The sequence below is a fragment of the Pempheris klunzingeri genome, chromosome 14 (genome assembly GCF_042242105.1).
Source record: "Pempheris klunzingeri isolate RE-2024b chromosome 14, fPemKlu1.hap1, whole genome shotgun sequence".
Classification (NCBI taxonomy): domain Eukaryota; kingdom Metazoa; phylum Chordata; class Actinopteri; order Acropomatiformes; family Pempheridae; genus Pempheris; species Pempheris klunzingeri.
This window is the reverse complement of record NC_092025.1, coordinates 9159024-9177443: the sequence shown is the minus strand read 5'-3', so window position 1 is coordinate 9177443 and position 18420 is coordinate 9159024. Positions and strand designations below refer to the sequence as shown.

Below are 18420 nucleotides of genomic sequence, written 5' to 3'. Positions count from 1 at the left end.
GTGTTGCTAACAATAGATGTGGATAAATGTGGAGAGAGTGGTCCCAACACCATTTTGAATAACTTTACTTTGAGTTGAAATATACATCAGGGGGCAACAGGAAGTAAAGACATTTGTAAACAACACCTATGTGCTACAACATCAGCCCTCTGACAGACAATAATGTTTACAGTATGGCTGTGCAGTTGTGATTCGCCACCATCATGGCCCGTTTCAGCTGCTCGTATGTCACAAACATCACCACGTTCCAGGAACCCAGACGCAAGAAGGACGGCATGAACCTCAAGAGCAGAAAACAGAAAAGCAACATGATTGATTGCACTGTGTTCACATTAACAGATGTTTCACACATTTAGTTAGCACCCATTGGTCTCCTCACATCCCCGTTAGTGCTCTCAGTGTGGTTCAGGTGGTTCTTACCCCTTATAAAAGGCAAGCGGCCCTTCTTTGGTCATCATGGCTGCAGCACTATGGAGGACGCTGCTATACTGGCCAACAGCAGCGTTCATGTATCTCGTCTTGACCACATCAACGGGAGAGGCAATCACTGTGGTGCATAACCCCGCACCAAAGGCTGATACGAAGTGGCAGGGCAGATTATCTGTGGAGTAAAGGCTTAGAGTTACTGCTCCAACGGTAAAAGCGCTGGAGTATTATAATGCGTCTCTGCAGCTCTGGCACTGCAGCCATTGTTTTACCTGTCAGGGGAGTGGACTTAACAAGTGTGTCCTTGATGAAATCATATGTCACCAGTTCAGTACAGTTAACAATTGCATTTCGTGCAATGTTCGGGGCTGTACCTGCGTGACAGAGTGACATAGAAGTACGTTAAAAGATTTATTATCTGACATGAAAGGACATACTTCAGTACCTAAATAATCCTCTTAAGGTCAGGATACCTTTCCACAAACCACGGAGGCCTTCTTCCTTAGCGATGGTCTTGTAAGCATCGATGGTGCTGCAGTAGCGTCTGGCCTGCCCAGGAGACCTGGCCTGTGCCTGGAAGCGGACTTTCACCACATCTGTTGGCTGAGCAAAGGCCACAGCCATGGCACCAGTGGTGCATCCTGCGAGCAGCCGGCTGCCGATGCCAACATCTAAACCAGAGAGGAGGGAGACATCAGGCCTGATTGGTGCAGGACTGCCTTAAGCAGAGAAACAATTTGAATGCATTCATAGATACTGACGATCAGAGCCTTTATTGTAGAACTGTTTTACAGAGTCGTAGAGACCAATGCGGACAGAGGCAAAGCTCATTTGCCTCTGTAGTCCTGCCACCAGTCCACTGTAGAGGCTCCTGGGCCCCTCTGTACGCACCATGGTGGTGATGGTACCAAACACTCCACGATACTTCACTGCAGACTCTCTCCCTGCAGCTGCAGAAGCTCTGGCCTCTCCTTGGATCTGTGCAGGATAAAAGGTAACGATACATAAGGATTACAAGGATGGGGGACATCTGTATAGCTTCTTCAGCTTCATAAGTGCTAAATAAAATGTTATATGGACAATCTCTATTTGTTCAATGTTTATCAAATTTGTTTACCTGGAGCCGCACTTTGGCTGTGTCCAGGGGAAAGGTGAGCAGGTCAGCGATGCAGGCTGCAGTTCCTGCTCCCACAAACTTCACAGCTGCTGACGGAGGCACATCTGCAGGTCGAAATCCAACCATCTTCCAAAATTGTTTTGATCAATACAAGGACTGAAGAGTGGCTTATTAATGTGGAGAGGACGCTCTTCCAAAATCTGAAAAAGATAGACCCTAAAATTCATGTCTTTTATGTAAAAATGTATGCAGCTGTTGGGTGGCTCATTTAACACCTCCATTAAAAGATGCATGCTTAAGTCAAGCTTTAGTGATGCTACGTGAAAGACAACTGCTCAGTTCACCCTGTACAGACAGGGAAAGGCTGGGTTCACATGCTGTGTAAATTCAACAGCACAGATAATCTGTAAGTAGTCATTTTGGTTATTAATTCTTACCTATTTTGGAGCAGTTTGGGACAGAAACATTAGAGATCAGGATTCTCTAAAGGTGTCCCTCTGGCTGAATTTTGTCCCAGCTATAAATTGGTATCCTTGTTTTTCCATAGAAGATTTTTCAGAAGTGAGGAGCCTTAAAATCATACTCCAAATCCTGAAAATGACAGAAATAAGGTGAAAAACAATAGCCAATCGTAACAATTCGTAACAACAGTGAGATAAATATGCCAAGAAAAAACTCGTAGCTACCGTGATTTGATTTTTTGAAAATTGAAATGCCTGGTAAAATGCCTCTCCGAGTGACAATACCCAAGTGAATCAGTGAATGGACGAGATGCAGTAGTGGAGGGGAGGAGAGACGCCTCTTTAAATAAATCCGTGACGTTGTTACATCATGGCATGTGTTGTTGGTGGGGCCCCACCATGGACCCCACCCCCACTACAGCCATAAGAGCTGCCCGCTGGTCTGTCAGACAAACTATAAACCTGTCTCTGTGACAAACAGCCAGTGGTTGTATGTGTCTATATGCCTGTTATCATGTTTTCTCTCCGTTATGTTGACTTCAACAAGTTTACCCTCAGATCAACAACAACATCACAGCAAACACTAAAACCCAGAGCTGTGATTGATTAAACATGCTCAATATACCGGCGGTGGACTGTTTGCAGAAAGTAAAAGGTTGCATTGCAAAATTGGATTTTCTATCTCGCTAAAAGTAATTTGTTTAAGTCAGTTTACAGGTTTATTTGTTTAGAAGTCTGCACATTACATTATAGTACAGAGAGTACAAACCTCAGGAGTAAATGCTGAGTCATGCTGAAACTACAAGAACACATACACACGGCCCACCAAATTAGATCCACATGTTCAGACCCATTAGCATTTTTGTTGAAACATGTTTGTTCCTGCAGTGACTGAACACTGAAAGGTACTGAACAGCGGTCAAAAACATAAAAGTTGGTCTTTGCAATTTTTTGTATGATATTTCTTTAAAATGAATCCAGCGTCGTATGAAAGGTTGGTGATGCTGTGGAAAAAGTAGTCATATAATATGAAATATGTGTTTTGCAAATTCCGATGTTATGAACAAATGCTTGGGTACATGTTGTGCTACATATGATGGCCTTCTGCCTCTGTACATCTGACCGACCTGTGTGTGAGAGTGCAGATGATTCTGGAAATATTCCCAATAAAGGCTCGCTAAGCAAAGCTAAACTCATTCACAGACCTAATACAGGAGGAGGGCCTTTCTTTCTTTCTCTCTTTCTTTCTCAGATTTTAGTCAAAACTTAGCTCAAACTGGGGTCTTCATCGTTCCTTCATCATCAAATTATGAGATATGCAGTGTATGTGTCCTCTTTGATTGTTACATTCGCTTAAGGACTTTTAGATGGTGCCCACTGCTATTTTAGACCACAATGCACCCTAAATACTAAATACTGCCTCATTTAAGTCTGAAGACGCTCCTCTTTCTGCAAACAGCCTCCACAGTTTGATGCAATCTAAATGATCGCTCCTCTTCAGTCACTCTGTCATCTGTTTTTTTCTGTTTAATTACAATATGTAAACCTTCTTGATTGTTGCAACACAACTAACAAAGTGCAGAAAAACTCAATAATGGACAAAGAAAAAGTATTTATTTTGGCATTATTTATCACTGTGCACAACATATTTATGACTTATCGACCTGCAATGAGTCATGCTATTTACAATAAGCAGCACATAGACCACATGCATAAACAATGGTTAACATTGTAAACAATCCGCGATACAGAAGACAAAAGTTAGGGACATAGAAATGGTCACAGTTTAGGTTTGTGTTGGCAGACTCAATCTATCTATTTGCTTTCATGGAAAAACCAACCATAAATAACAAATAAAATAAAATATCATCTCACAGTTCATTCTTGTAAACATGAAAATCCATCCTCAAGGCTGCGTACCAGTCAGCTGATCAAGGTTTTAGTGTACATGTGAATAAGAGATAAAAACACAACCTTCTGGAATTACACTCTAATGTCCGTCTTTGACACCTGAATAAGCATTTTCCTAATGGAGGCGTCCTCCATTACAGTGCATAAAATATCTCTTCATACTTTAATCCTTCGATCCTTGCAGAGGTCTTGCCCTCGGAGTCTGCGTTCATCCAGGAAGTCTAAGAGCTACAGCTTCCTGCCGTGACCTTCCGCTCACAGGTCTCCTTTTCTAACCGCAGGTCACTGCTGCCTCTTGGTGAGAGTTGCATCTGTGCAGTTCTGTCTGAAGAAACCGACAGAAGCTCAAAACGGTGACTCCCAGTACTGTTGTGCTCGGGTCACGCCTCTCTTAATTTGTTCATATGTCACAAACATCACAATGTTCCAGGACCCCAGTCGCAGGAAAGAAGGCATGAACCTAAAGCAGACAAAGGACAGAGGAGTGAAGAAGTATCCCAAACAGGCTGTTTGGTAGTTGGTTGGTTTAATGTTATGTAAGTGTGTGCTTTACCCTTTATAGAAGGCTGTGGGTCCTTCAAGTCTCAGCATGGTGAGAGCACAGTTGACAGCGCTGCTGTACTGGCCGGCCCCTGAATTCATGAACCGCGTCTTGACCACGTCCACAGGAGAAGCCACCACTGTTGTGCAGAAGCCTGCGCTGAAGGCAGCAGTGAAGTGGCACGGCAGGTTGTCTGTGGGAGAACAGCAGCTGAGCCACATCCTTCCACCATTTTTGATATTTCTATTTTCATTTTTCAGGTTTCTGCTCTGCCAGCTCACCTGTCATTAGGCCGTACTTCAGGATGAGTTCTTTGATCATGTCGTAGGTCACCAGCTCTGCGCAGTTTACAATGGCGTTACGGGTGATGTTGGGCATGCAACCTAGAAGAAAGAAGAGAATGGTTACTTTAAAAGCAGTGGAGGGATTTCTAATAATAGTAGTAGTAATACACGTAATGCTTTTTTAAAAGTTTGGATGTAAAAATGGCACCTCTCCATAGGCCCCGCACTCCCTCATCTCTGGCGATTGTCTTGTAGGCGTCCAGGGTGCTGTTGTATCTCCTCCCACCATCAGCCAGTCGTACCTGGGCTTGGAAACGCACCTTCACCACATCTGTTGGTTGTGCGAAAGCCACAGCCATGGCTCCTGTGGTACAGCCCGCCATGAGCCGAGCAACGATCCCAGCACCTGTGCAGCATGTGTGTTAGTCACAGTGAAGGAGTGGGAGAGAAACCACTCTGTTTGTATGTAACACGATGAAACTCACTCTCAGTGCCTCGAGTGTAGAACTGCTTCATGGAGTCGTAAAGGCCGATTCGGACAGAGGCGAAGCTCATCTGTCTCTGGAGCCCTGCCACCAGTCCATTGTAAAGACTCCTGGGCCCCTCAGTGCGCACCATGGTGGTGATGGTGCCAAACACTCCCCGATACTTCATTGCACTGGCCCCCTTATCTTTCTGATACTCTCCCTGAATCTATGCAACAGAATGACATTCAAGAATTGTTAGCAGCAGGCTAAAAAAAAAGCTTTGATTAGACGTACATGGAGCTAATGTTCTCCCTTAAACACTGTGTGTCTAACCTGCAGTCTGACTTTGGCTGTATCCAGTGGAAAAGTCACAAGGTCAGCAATGCAGGCGGCGGTTCCTGCTCCAAAGAACTTAACTGCTGCAGAGGGCACCCTCTCATTGGGCTTCATGCCAACCATTTCTGCACCTGGGTTGATGACATGAATGGAAAAATCTGCTCTTAATGCTATTTGCCCAGGAACTCCGAGTACCTCACAACACACTCACACACCAAAAATCATTACACAGCTCAGCAAGACACGGAACACACCTGCTCAGATTTTCTCTTCAGATGAAGACACGAAATTCTAATTTGCTCATAATATAACTTCTACACACCCACAACACCTGTGGTAAAACAAGATTGTACTTGAAATACTGAGTGTTCTAATATTTCAAGTGTCCATGCTAAACATTGTACATACCTGTGAGTAATAATTAAGAGAAGCTTCAAGTTTTCTCAAGAAGTACGCTGGTCTTCTGAAGTGGTTCTGTTGTGGAAATGCCTTGGGCCATAAACTCTGTTTGGAGTGAGCCAGCCTGCATACCACCACTCACTGAAAAAAAACATGCAATTATCATTTACTTGTGATCCAAACACATTTTGTAGCGTTGGTTTCATGCATGTCATTAACTGTTAATCATCAGATAGAGACAATCATGCAAAAAAATAATTTAATTTAAACATTTTTTATGAGTCTTATTCACTACTTAAATATCAAGTGGCATTGAGTCTGAACCCATATAAAAGGAGTTTTTTTTGTGTAAAAGTTTACCTAAATAGTTTTTCCAGGTAAGTTATAATCCAACACAGCGGAAAGAATTTACAATCCTTTGGGCAGTAAGTCCCTTTAGTGTCCTCATCTCAGGCTGTGCGCTTACTGGTCCCTGTTGAAGAGGCTCTCCAATTTATAGGCATCTTTTGCACATGACCCTGTGTCAGCCTCACAACACACACCTGTTATGTACACCCTCATGTTTACCAGAGTCTGTGGGATACAGCTGGATATTTGAGCACTTGTTGATCTGCCCCTGACAGCGTAGTTATGGCAGCCTGGTGCAGCCTCTCTGTCGTCACTGGACACTTGTAAACATTTAGCATATTTTCATGTTGTGTCACAGCAAATTGCACAGTAAAATGTACTTGCTGACAACATTGTGAGTATATTTATTTTAAACTCCAATTCCAGAGCTCCCATAATATAATCAGCTGTAACACGTGCAGAAATCTGCTCAAATTACTATGCTGACATTACGGAGCAAACCTTGTGTTTCTATTGGTTGATGTGTGTGGCCAATCAGACAGAGAGGTCTGTCTGGATTCCCAAAATGTTTTCATGGGGCATTTGACTAACTGACAAGAATGGTTGGTGGGTGACATTTGCTCTACATCCTTTTCACAGTGTTAGAGCCCCATAACAAAATGCAAAACTAGTCCGGAAGTTTCAGGAATTCCCTCATCCCTCCTCCCCACATGTAATAAAGTTACGAAATGTTCCGGGACAAGGAACCGCCGTGCTCCTCAGCCAATCCATACAACGAACAACGGTGGGTGGATGCACATAGCATCTGTATGCAATCATTCAAGCCATCAGCGTCTGTCCAGACACACCAGTAGCAGACGAAGAAAGGACTTTATGCTGAATGGAAAGAAAGGGGAGACACTTTGTCAGTAGGGTGTTGGAGTCCTGGGCGTGCATGCCTCTGTACATGTGACTTTCCATAGCAGCTCCAGGTCAGGGCCCTGGCAAGTTTGCATGAAGTCATGAGGATGACCGTGCAAAAGTACCTCCTCTGCATATCTAAAGTTTCACCTGCTGTTCCATGTGTCTGGATGTTGCTCTTTTCCCAAAACTGTACTGCTTATTCTTTACATCGTAACAGGCACACCAGTGTTTTCCTCATATACTGCTGCTTTATCTGTTTGTCTTCATACCGCATGTTCCAGTACCTTAATGAGCTATAGACATTACTGTGAGCAGAGTAGAGTTTCATTTTCCCTATGAGATGTTTTTCAAACCCCTAAGTTGTTGTGGTGAAGAAAAGTCCTGCACACAATCTGTGCTGTGTGTTAGTGTTTGGACAGTGAGGGATTAAGCCAATCTTTTTTTTAAATTTTTATAATAATCCATTTTAAAAGTATTCCAGCTGCAATGGTTAGATTGAGTTGTGATTTGTGTTTCTTTAATTAAATCTCATTTACAAGGCAAAGATGGAAAATGGTGAAACCTTAAACCCAGCACCCTCAAGAGTGGTTCAGAAGCTGCTTCCACCACCTGCTTTCTTGGCATGATGCTAAAAACAGGCTCCTGAGAACATTGTGTCAGTAACCTTTGGGCACACAGACAGACCAGTAAACAACTTGCCAGTCCGGCTTCAACCAGCCGGCAGTGACCTCCCCCACTGCCCCTGAAAATGAAACTGAGCAGGCAGACTCCTGTGACGTCTGTGCTCTCCTGCACCATGAATACCACGAAACCTTGTGTCGGTGCTGTGAAACACTTAATCTCCATTGCACTATAAATAAAGACCATTACACTATTAATAAAGTCAGTCGCTGCATCACTCAAAGGTTAGTGGAGCACACAAATATGGTCCGTCGTGTCTTCATTCACAGACCATTTACATGGTCTGCATTAACTTTATTTTTTTCAAATTATTAGGTGCTGTTAGGGATGAAGGGAATCACATTGAACCAGCATGTCTGCCAATTAATTTCTGTGAGTCCTATTGTTGTTTTTAATCTTATTTTGATTTTTTTAAATATTTGCTAAGCACCAAATCTGATCCATGTGTACCATATTCAAACTTCTAGGGTCTTTAATCAACCTCATCAAAAGCTTTTGGTAACAGTGTTTCACTTGGAAAAGATATATCTGGCCCCACACATTAGGAACCTCAGCTAATTTCTTGCTAATTGTTCATATGTAGCTTTGACTGGCGTTGTTTATCTCAAATCTTAGTTTAGCAAATTTAATAATACAATATTTCAATCTTAAACATAGGCGTGGATGGCAGGAGAGAGTCACATGGAAGTAGAAAAAAAAAAAGAAATTAGAGATACAAATATGACACCTATATTCCTAAAAAAAAAAAAGCCCAGGGAGCATCCCCCCCTACAAAATAACCTCCATGGCTGAAGTCACAGAGTAAGGCATCTTTGTCCCAGTGTTTGGGGTAAAGTTGTACATGACATGATTGTATTCACCTTCACCCCTTCCTGTCCTCTCTTGTGCCTCTCACAATCAAATTAACAAGTCTGCAACTAAAGACGATCAGCTGTTGTAAGGCACTCTTTATGTAACTGCGTTTACAAGTCTGTCAGATGCCTCCCATTGAATAATAGTGACTCAGATTACAGGACAGATAAAGCTGCAGCTCGTAGTGATCATAACCACACCATAACGCCTGCATTATTTTTTCGTCGTTAATTATTAATACTACTATTCTTGGATATTCCTCAAGAGGTCACCAGCAGCGAGCACACTCTTATGCTCTGTACTAATATTTGTTTTGTCCACTTATTGACTAGCAGTCTTAAAGCTGCTCTCCAGTGGTTTATAGTGCAATTACATGAAGTTGGACGACACGATTTACACAAACAAACAGTTTAACTCAGTGCAGCAGAGGCCAAGATCTCCTGACTTTTTTGCCCCTAATATTGGTCTTGCTCTAAGAACTACATTTCCCATGATGCAACTCGCCAGTGTCTGTTACAAGACCCTCCCTGCTTGGTAAACATGCTCAAACTCCACACCTCTACGCTGGATACAACCCAAATGATGTTACCAACTTAAGATGGCAGCGGCCATGTTCTGGTTATTTCTTCATTTTTATCAGTGGGAGTAAGTGGAGACGTGTCGTCCATCTTCATATACAGTCTATGTTTGTAATGCAGGACCCTCTGTTACAAATTTGGACCCACTAGAGACTTGGCAGAGCGCCCCCAGAGCCTCAGAAGACGTGGTTCATGTGTTTTCACAGGCTCAGTAAGACCAACCACAATGAATGACCTGAAATCCATGTGTAAAATAGGTGGAGCGCCCCTTTAAGGAAATTGTGGGTAAAGAATGCACTGCTGACACCTGCTGTTCAAGAATATTGTACGCTAGAGGATATGACGTTTTCTTAAAATGTGCTGTTGCTGTTGTGCATTCATTTTATTACTTTGCATTAATGTACATCAGTGAGTTTTTACTCCTTGAAATGTTCTAACTTCTCCTCTCACACATTTTGCATATTTGGTTTAAAGAAATTACAACCAATTCTGTGCCATAGGTGGCCGAGGCTGCAGTGTTTGTTATTAAAGTCACTAAACAGACATATCCACACATCCATTATCTATACAGCTCATTCTTGAGGGTCCAGGGGGCAATTAGAGCCGCTAATTAACCTAACCTAAGAAGTAGGACCCACAAAAGTACAGGGAGAACATACCATTTCCACACGGACATAATTATGTACAAAAATCTTACATGCTTACTGAACTGTAATCTGATCACTATGGTAGCAGGATATTATAATTTCACTTAAAAGGGAATTACTTTGTGTTATTGTCCTGTAATTAAAATAGCAAAATTCCTTTAACTTCATTCAGTCATTTCTAAATGTCATACACTGGAACTATCATTATCACTGATATGATACATCTGTCTCAATCTATTAATGTTACCATTATGTGCTGTGTTTAGCTTGCTGCTTTGTTTTTAGCATTTTTTGCTTCGCTCATTTGGAGGAACAGGTTTCAGCTTTAAAACTAAAAAATGGCATTTCCTGCTTTAAATCTACCATAATTGACATAAATCACTACTGAAACCAGAGTCAGATTTTTCAATGTTTAAGAAATTTTTATCTGAAAAATATATTATCTAGGTCATTGGCTCCCAATCTGGGTCAGGACACCCAAAGGGGTCACAAAATAAATCTGAGGGGGTCACAAGATGATGAAAGTAATCATACAATATTATGTATGTTTACACAAAAATGTTTTTTTTTCTCCTGAGCTGTCAGTGGAGTCACTAAATGTTTAATTTTCAAATAAAAAAATTGATAAACCTTCATGTTAAGGCATCAGAAACCGACAGTTTGTAAGCCTCTGATGTGTTGTAGGTGACTTCTTGGTCAGGGGGTGGCAGTAGTGCTTTGCAAGGCCATACTGACCTACTGCTAAATAAAATCAAAGAAGAAGAAGCAGACCCAAAATAATCACAGCAGCAGCAGCAGCAGCAGAAGAAGTAATAGAAGAAGAAAAGCGCTAGGTGCTAGCTTGTCAAACAAACGTAGTAACGTAACGTTAGCTCAGATTTATCCAATGCCTGGCTAGCTTAGCTGCAGGTGTCGAAGAAAATCATATGCTGCGAAAGAGAGGGAACGTCATATTATTAAAGAGTTCCTGACAGAGACCGACTCCGCTTTTCCGACATCATGGAGAAACAGTTGCATTTAAACCTGTTAGCTTCCAGACCTCCCATGGCTGGTGGTTTTCAGTCCAGCTCCAAGATGAAAATGGGGTGAGTTAGCTAGCATCTTAGATAGCATGCTGTCTGCTCTGCTGCCTGTCTAACGTTACATTTGATCATATCCAGCATCACATTGTTTGCCCTCTCTTCCATTGAACTTCTATCTGTACAGTTTGTTGTAGGACAGGACAGCTGCACTGACCGCGTTAGCTTGTTAAGCTAGCTGCTGCTATCAGAGTTTGGAGCAACAGTGGCGGATAAAACGCGCTCTCTTGTATGACAGCTTTTGATTTAGCTTGTAGCTTTAGGAATAACATTTAAGGGTTATATATTTTATCTAGGTTTGCTCGATCTGTCAGTATCCATTGATCTTTAGTAACATTAGCTTAGAGGTGTCAGGATGAACATTCATGGCACAGCACAGCCTGTGTCTGAGGATGTTTATCTTGATATTATTGAGATGTCTTTAGGGTTAGATTTTATTCTGAACAGATCCAGGTCCTTGTATGAACAGGGTTTTGCTTTTAGAAGAGATGTACCCACACACTACATGTCTTGATAGTGTAGTATAGTTTATAGTATAGTTTAGTAACTCAAGAGAGCTTTATTCATTTAACCCATAACTAAAGTAGATGTGAAATTTTATTCTTAAAAAGTCATCGCTCTCTGATTTCTGCTCAGTTAAACAGCAAGAGCATCAGGAAGTCAGCTTGTAGATAATATGGCTGTTTTAAGTTTGAGTTGAAACTATAATGAGAATTTCCCCCTATGGGGGATCAAATAAAGAAAAGTCTAAAGTCTAATGATTTAAGAAGGAATGATACTGAATGAAATCATGAAGTTGTGGCTGTTCGGTGTTGTTGAATAATTGAATCTCACAATTTCTCCCCTTGCATTACATTAGAATATCTCTGTCCTGTCATAATCTTTCATCTATTCCGGCCACTCTTTTTCTTCAGTGTTTCATCGTTTATAATCATGTGAGCCAGTTTGTCCTCTTCATGGAAACACACTCCACAGATTAATGTGTTTTACAATGTGTATTAATACTCCTGCTGGATTATGGGGTTGGTGTACAATTTGCTTGTTTTTTAAAATATTATTTTGTTTTGTTTTTACAGACCTGGACGGAAGAGGGACTTCTCCCCCCTGCCCTGGAGTCAGTACTTTCAAACCATGGAAGATGTTGAGGTGGAAAATGAAAATGGCAAAGATATATCCTTCACTGCTGCCTCTGTCAGGAGAAAATCCAGCATGAATTATTGAAGCCTGTGTTGTGGCAATCACCCAGAGCATTAAAATCCAACTAGGTCACTTCAGATTTAGCTGCTTCTTCACACCAATGTGCTATCTTACTTGGTCCAGAACATTTGAATAGTTTCTGCTGTCGTCATTACTCAAGTATGTGTTTCTTTGACTACCTTGAACATTTTCAGAATTTACTGCAGTGGTTCCCATGGTCCTGTGCTGCTCCTGCTCCATGGAGGAGGCCACTCAGCTCTCTCCTGGGCTGTGTTCACTGTGAGCATCATAACTATCACAGAAGCTCTGTGACCTCTCTACTCTGATTAAACACCAACATAGTGTGGAATAATTATGCAGCTGGTCTATTATTTCAGCATATTTTCTGTACATTTTCTGTTGATGGAAATGGTTTCCTTATGTGTCTTTGCAGGCTGTCATATTTAACAGGATCAACTGCAGGGTGGTGGCTATGGACCTTCGAGCTCATGGTAAATATTGGTCACAGTACACAACATTACTAACTAGACATATTTATGTCCCTGAGTTGGTAATCTGTCCATCCAACTCATTTACTTCAATGTGATATCTCAGGAACACCTTTCTTCACCAAATTTCTTCAAATTTTGCAGAAATGTTGATGTGATGAACTGATTAGATTTTGGTGATCAAATGTGATTATGACCTCACTATGACCCTTTTTTCAAAACTCTGTTCACTAATTATGACACAATTTCACACAAATGTGTAATATGATAAATTGATGAAGCTTTGGCATTTTGTATTCAAATGTCAAAGGTCAACTTCACTGTCACAACGTTCTCCAAAAACACTTTTCTGTCCATTATACAAAGACATAAGGAACAGGAAGGGAGACATTTGGTGGGATACTGACTCAGTGACACTTACCTCTATCCCCCCATTGAATCTGTGGTGATTGTGTAGCTCGTGTGTGCTGCCGGGTTGAAGATGTGCGTGAAACACCCACGTTTCAGAATCTGTAGCTTCTTTGCAGTGGCATCCACATGTGGAGCGTCACTGTCTACTGTCACGCCAAGAACTGTGTGCAATCAGAATCTGTTTTGTTGACCAACATGCTAACATATACAAGGAATCTGACTGTTTTTTGTGTCCCTCAATGAACTTAAACACTAACAGGCATACAGGACAACAACAACAGCATGGCTTAATAAAGTCAGGTCAAAGCGGTTTTATTTGTATATCCCTATATCACAAATCAAAAAACAGCCTCCCTGCTTCACAATCTCTATAGAAAACATCATTCCTTAGACCCTGCAGCAAGAGCTGTTGCTCGGCTGCAGTGGCCTGACAGCTTTAGCCAGCAGGGACATGCAGCAGAATATAAAAAGCCACAATATGTCAGCTCTTTTCTAAAGCTCCCTTTTAGTAAAAGGTTCTGAGCATAATTGTCTCTGCAGCCATGTTCACCTGCTGGTTATTTCAGTCTGGACAGTCTTGGATGTAAATTGCAACTTAAGTGGCTGGCAGAAGCATACAGCCGAGTTTAGGAGAGCAGGATCCTCATGAAAATATTCAGTCTGGTTCAGGTGTTTTGAATCCTTGAATAATGTTTTGTATTCACTGGTTAAATTTACAGCAGTAGAGTCAAAAGGGGAAAAGTATGATAACTATTGATTTAAAGAAATATGTTGATCACTGCATCCAAATCCTTACAGCGTATCATTTGCATTCGGTGATAATATTGAATATCTTTAACATATATTCTGTTTCTACCAATGGCATTACTGATGTAGGCTTCAAATTCTACCAAAGCAGCCGTCTCTCCTCCCCACATGGTGTGATCAGGGGACGGCTTTGCGTGTTTATGAGGCTCGCAAATGGTGACATTTGTTTCTGTGTCATCACTTGCAGGTGACACCAAAGTGAAAAATCCCGATGATCTCTCTGCAGACACGATGGCCAAGTAAGTGCCGTGTGTGTAGTTGGGACCACATACACACTCATTTTAAACAGCTCGGACCTCCATCACAAAAAAACGTATGGAAAGCCATTGGGGGCAGCAGTGCTCAAAGCTAACGGGTTGTCCTTGCTTTTTCCTTCAAAAGGGATATTGGCAAAGTGGTGGAGGCACTCTACGGAGATAACCCACCACCGATCATGATTATTGGACACAGCATGGGTGGGGCCATTGCAGTCCACACAGCCGCTGCCAATCATATACCATCCCTGCTCGGCCTCTGTGTCATTGACGTCGTAGAAGGTAAGAGCTTAGCAAATAACATGATGATGTTACATGATAAACATTCATAATGAATGCAAATTAATGCTGAGCTCAATATAGTATTTCTGGGTTTATTACTGACAAATAATTTTGTTAATTGCCTTCAGGTACGGCAATGGATGCTTTGAACAGTATGCAGAATTTCCTCAGGAGTCGGCCAAAGACGTTTAAATCTCTGGAGAATGCCATTGAGTGGAGGTAAATGTGAAACAATGAAGCTGCAACATCTTGGAAGTATGATTGGGCCAAATTACATTCCTCTGTAATTCTGTTAATGTTTGCAAAAGGTGTCATAAACGTTATTTAATTTGTGTCTGAGATCACCTATCAGCTTGGAAAGGCAGGTTTTTTGATGGCCTCCGTTCTTCTTTTGCCTTGCTTTCAGTGTGAAGAGCGGCCAGATCAGAAACACGGAGTCAGCACGAGTGTCAATGGGAGGCCAGGTGAAAAAGTACGTCTGCTCCGCTTCTCATCTGCACGTGAAGTCCTGCGTGGTTTTTCTAGTTGGATGTACCGATTATTAATCTGCTCTCTTCCGACACTCTCAGATGTGAGCCATCCACCAGCAGCCCGGGTGTGTCTAATAGCATTGGTGAAGGTATAATAGAAGAGGAAGAGGATGAAGAAGCGGAGGAAGAATCCAACAAGAAAAGGATGAAGGAAGATGACCAAGAGGTCTCTCTTACTCTTTCTTTTGCAACGTGTATGCGTTTGTGAGAGGCTGAAAAGTTCCTAAGAAAGCTGATTTCTCCAAACAGATAAAAAAGGAGAGCATCTTTACCTGGCGAGTGGAGCTGTCAAAGACAGAAAAATACTGGGAGGGCTGGTTCAGAGGCCTGTCTGCCCTCTTTCTCACTTGTCCTGTGCCAAAACTACTTCTGCTCGCAGGTTAGAGCTCTCACAGTTTCTCACATTATCATTTAGCACTCCAGATTTGATGGAAGTTGGGGTCATGTCCCACTTATTTGGATGAATACAAATGATTCAAGTTTTATTCCAAGCTATTTTGCCACTGACTGCACAATTTCACCCCTGATTTAATCCATTGTACAGGAGTGGACAGGCTCGACAAAGACCTTACTATTGGACAGATGCAAGGTAAGGAGCGCACACTGAGATTTTATGCATTTTATGCACTTTGCCTTTTCACACAGATACAGTACAATCTACGGACCCCAATAACACCCATAATGCCACTGTTTCTTGACAGGGAAGTTTCAGATGCAGGTCCTCCCTCAGTGTGGTCATGCTGTCCATGAGGACGCACCTGAAAAAGTAAGCAGGAACTCACCGAAGTATAAAAATCACACTTTCAGATGTTGCTTGTAGCGTCACATCTTGATCTATGTTCAGTTTGTTGACTTGTTTGTTTGTTTGTTTTTTTTTAATTCTGTCCTCTGTAATCTATTTCTAGGTAGCAGATGCTTTAGCAACATTTATGGTCCGGCACAAATTCACTGAGTTTAAGGAAGGATATCTGTGGTAAGTGAGAATGTCGACACCACACAATATTTGTCAGAAATTCAAGTAGTTTGATGATTAAATGCAGTATATTAATAATTTCATGTAAAGATGTTGTGTAATAATTGGCAAATTATCTTTCCACAGCTAATTCCAGTTTTCAGTCTACATATAGCCAGCAGCCATAGAGGAAATGTTTCAAGATTCATCCACATCCTTGTACAACTGAACAGAAAATTAAGAAAAATATAACATTCGTTATTATTATTATTATTATTATTATTATTAGTATTATTTTGTTGCTTTTGTTATGTTGATACTTTGCCTTTGAGCTTTGCCTTATTTTTATTTTAAAACACTGGGATTTGATTGTACTTTTCCTTTACAATATATATTTTTTAAATCTCTGAAATGTAATGCTCTCCTTGTGTAATGTTTTGAGTGATTGCATCACTGTTAATATGTGTTGGTAATGTTTGAATTCAAACAATGGTTAAAGATGGATGCTGTAAAAATGTCACCCATGCTTGTATATTTGGTATGTGAATTAAAAGGACATCATGACCATTTTAAATGTGGCAGTTTATTCACAAAGACATGTAGTGAGAAAAATGTTACAAGTGTTGTTCAACTAAGTGACAAATGCATGTTGAAATCAAGAGTATTTGTTCTAGTTTACGGTTCTCTGCTGTTAACGCTCATTGTCACACAGAGAATCCCACTGGACATTGGAAGTGTTTCTCAGAGAAGATATCCTCTCTTTTTGCATCCCCACATTAGCGTGTATCAGTTTTACATTGTACAACAAAGTGTTGCACAGCCAATTGAAATATATTCATTCTGCACACATAGAACAAACAGTATATGTAAATAATTAAGTTTAGAGTAGAGCAAGATGAAATAAAGCAATATGCAAAGTTAGTAGGCTAATACATCCAAGAAATAATTTTAGAATGGCTTGTTGGAATTTGCGCCTGTGGGATATAAATGGCAGCAGCAACAACATAATAATAATAATCTGGTCTTCATATTCACATTTTAATTTGGACATCTGGGTTCTTCCACCTTGTCCTGCTGGGGATCATCTAAAAAGCTGATTGATGTTATGAATGTTAATATGTCCTTATTTAAACAATTTATTTATAATTATAAATTCAGATTTGTTTCACTTATACAATTTTTCTCTTGCCCTAATTTAATAACATAAGGCCTATATGCTATTAAACTATGGATTTCAAAAGTCATGGCGTGTGTTGCCAGGGTTTGAGTGTCACTTAAAGATATATAATTAAAATTTAATACGAATCTACTGCTCCAATCTCATTCTATATGTGAAGATTGGAATTGAATTACTAATGTTGCCATTTTAATAAAACATGCAGATACTTCAAAGGTCAAAGTGGAGGAGACAAATTTATTTATTTAACATTATAGTAAAATATGGTATTTTTCCAGTATTCAATATATATATACACAGTTTTGAAACAACCTTAGCAGCATGCAGTTGTACTAATCATTTCTTTTAAAAGTTCCCTATTCAAAACATCCTGAATAGGGGGAAAATACTTGTAACAGAAACTTTATGACGAATGTTTGTTTTCAGGTTCCTGGTTTACTCCAGGGAATGAAATGCAGGTTTTAATTGTCTCTCCATGGACCAGCACGCTGACAAATATATGACAATGATGTGCAATAGAGATATTTTGAATTATTAATGTGTTATTACTGACTGTCCTCCAAAGAATTTCTAGTCATTAGAGCGGAGATCATTATGAGCCATGAGTCTGTAAACAGTGACAGTGACATGTTGACACACATGTTGAGTTCTTTGGTTGCATCATTTTGGCCAAACAAATAATATCCTTTATCTGTGTCAGTACCATCTACTTACATTGAATTACTGTGTTTACATAAGGATGCATACACTCGCTGTTGAAAGTGACATTCACCCTGTCATTAAAACTTTAAACAAATCTGCCACATGGAAACCATATTTTTTAAATACTTCACACACAACTCCAGCCTCACAAACCCGGAGGAGCCGTCCACTGTGCCGAGGCCCTGAAACATGTGCAGACATGATGATGAAAGGGTCAGAATAAACAAGAAACGAGAGCGGCTGATTTGTTTATTCTAGTAATAAAAGAAGACTCAGGTACAGCTTCCATTTTTTAGCCAGACTTGGTTGGTGAAGGGAAAGCAGTGTCCATGACTCTCATCTATTGGCCCAACACATTGGTCAATGGTGAAATACTGTATCTCCACAACATGGATTGCAATTAAATTCATGTACAGTACTGTGCAAAAGTCTTAGGCAGGTGTGAAGAAATGCTGTAAAGTAAGAAGGCATTCAAATATATGAAATTTTCAAAATTTTGCCTTTGCCTTGTGAAGTGGTCTTCATGGAAGAACTGTGGCCAAAAAGCTAAACCTCTGATCTGGAAATGAGGCAGAGCGACTCAATAACGC

At 40.8% G+C, this 18420-nt stretch overlaps 3 protein-coding genes across 3 annotated transcripts; 1 reads left to right on the top strand and 2 right to left on the bottom strand.

Annotated features, from left to right (window-relative positions):
- Nucleotides 1–24: 24 nt before the first annotated feature.
- On the bottom strand, nt 25–2314 carry LOC139213485 (dicarboxylate carrier UCP2-like). The gene is made up of 8 exons (XM_070844193.1): nt 2230–2314; nt 1981–2134; nt 1544–1743; nt 1188–1404; nt 900–1097; nt 699–800; nt 421–601; nt 25–281 (listed from the first exon to the last, which is right to left on the bottom strand). The coding sequence occupies exons 3-8, from the start codon at nt 1667–1669 to the stop codon at nt 167–169; spliced, it is 939 nt and encodes a 312-aa protein (XP_070700294.1). The 5' UTR covers nt 1670–1743; nt 1981–2134; nt 2230–2314; the 3' UTR covers nt 25–166.
- Nucleotides 2315–3599: 1285 nt separating this feature from the next.
- Nucleotides 3600–6441, bottom strand: LOC139212912 (dicarboxylate carrier UCP2-like). Its single transcript, XM_070843479.1, has 8 exons — nt 6303–6441; nt 5952–6083; nt 5541–5674; nt 5226–5433; nt 4949–5146; nt 4738–4839; nt 4469–4649; nt 3600–4375 (listed from the first exon to the last, which is right to left on the bottom strand). Exons 3-8 carry the CDS (start codon nt 5664–5666, stop codon nt 4261–4263), a joined length of 930 nt encoding a protein of 309 aa, XP_070699580.1. The 5' UTR covers nt 5667–5674; nt 5952–6083; nt 6303–6441; the 3' UTR covers nt 3600–4260.
- Nucleotides 6442–10780: 4339 nt separating this feature from the next.
- On the top strand, nt 10781–16525 carry ppme1 (protein phosphatase methylesterase 1). Its single transcript, XM_070843579.1, has 14 exons — nt 10781–11036; nt 12107–12202; nt 12416–12506; nt 12661–12718; nt 14121–14172; nt 14315–14469; nt 14598–14688; nt 14876–14941; nt 15039–15165; nt 15249–15378; nt 15544–15588; nt 15701–15765; nt 15905–15972; nt 16099–16525. The coding sequence occupies exons 1-14, from the start codon at nt 10951–10953 to the stop codon at nt 16100–16102; spliced, it is 1134 nt and encodes a 377-aa protein (XP_070699680.1). The 5' UTR covers nt 10781–10950; the 3' UTR covers nt 16103–16525.
- The last annotated feature ends 1895 nt before the right edge of the window (nt 16526–18420 follow it).

What these genes read in the sequence shown, in the direction of transcription:
- LOC139212912 (XM_070843479.1), bottom strand. Translation starts at nt 5,666, where the DNA reads ATGGTTGGCATGAAGCCCAATGAGAGGGTGCCCTCTGCAGCAGTTAAG. An exon ending in CTACACTCGAGGCACTGAGA is followed by an intron (nt 5,147 to 5,225) that starts GTGAGTTTCATC and finishes CATGCTGCACAG; the next exon opens with GTGCTGGGATCGTTGCTCGG. An exon ending in CCCACAGCCTTCTATAAAGG is followed by an intron (nt 4,376 to 4,468) that starts GTAAAGCACACA and finishes TGTCTGCTTTAG; the next exon opens with GTTCATGCCTTCTTTCCTGC.
- ppme1 (XM_070843579.1), top strand. Translation starts at nt 10,951, where the DNA reads ATGGAGAAACAGTTGCATTTAAACCTGTTAGCTTCCAGACCTCCCATG. An exon ending in TCTCCTGGGCTGTGTTCACT is followed by an intron (nt 12,507 to 12,660) that starts GTGAGCATCATA and finishes GTGTCTTTGCAG; the next exon opens with GCTGTCATATTTAACAGGAT. An exon ending in AAAACTACTTCTGCTCGCAG is followed by an intron (nt 15,379 to 15,543) that starts GTTAGAGCTCTC and finishes TCCATTGTACAG; the next exon opens with GAGTGGACAGGCTCGACAAA.
- LOC139213485 (XM_070844193.1), bottom strand. Translation starts at nt 1,669, where the DNA reads ATGGTTGGATTTCGACCTGCAGATGTGCCTCCGTCAGCAGCTGTGAAG. An exon ending in CAGCCAAAGTGCGGCTCCAG is followed by an intron (nt 1,405 to 1,543) that starts GTAAACAAATTT and finishes TATCCTGCACAG; the next exon opens with ATCCAAGGAGAGGCCAGAGC. An exon ending in CCGCTTGCCTTTTATAAGGG is followed by an intron (nt 282 to 420) that starts GTAAGAACCACC and finishes TCTGCTCTTGAG; the next exon opens with GTTCATGCCGTCCTTCTTGC.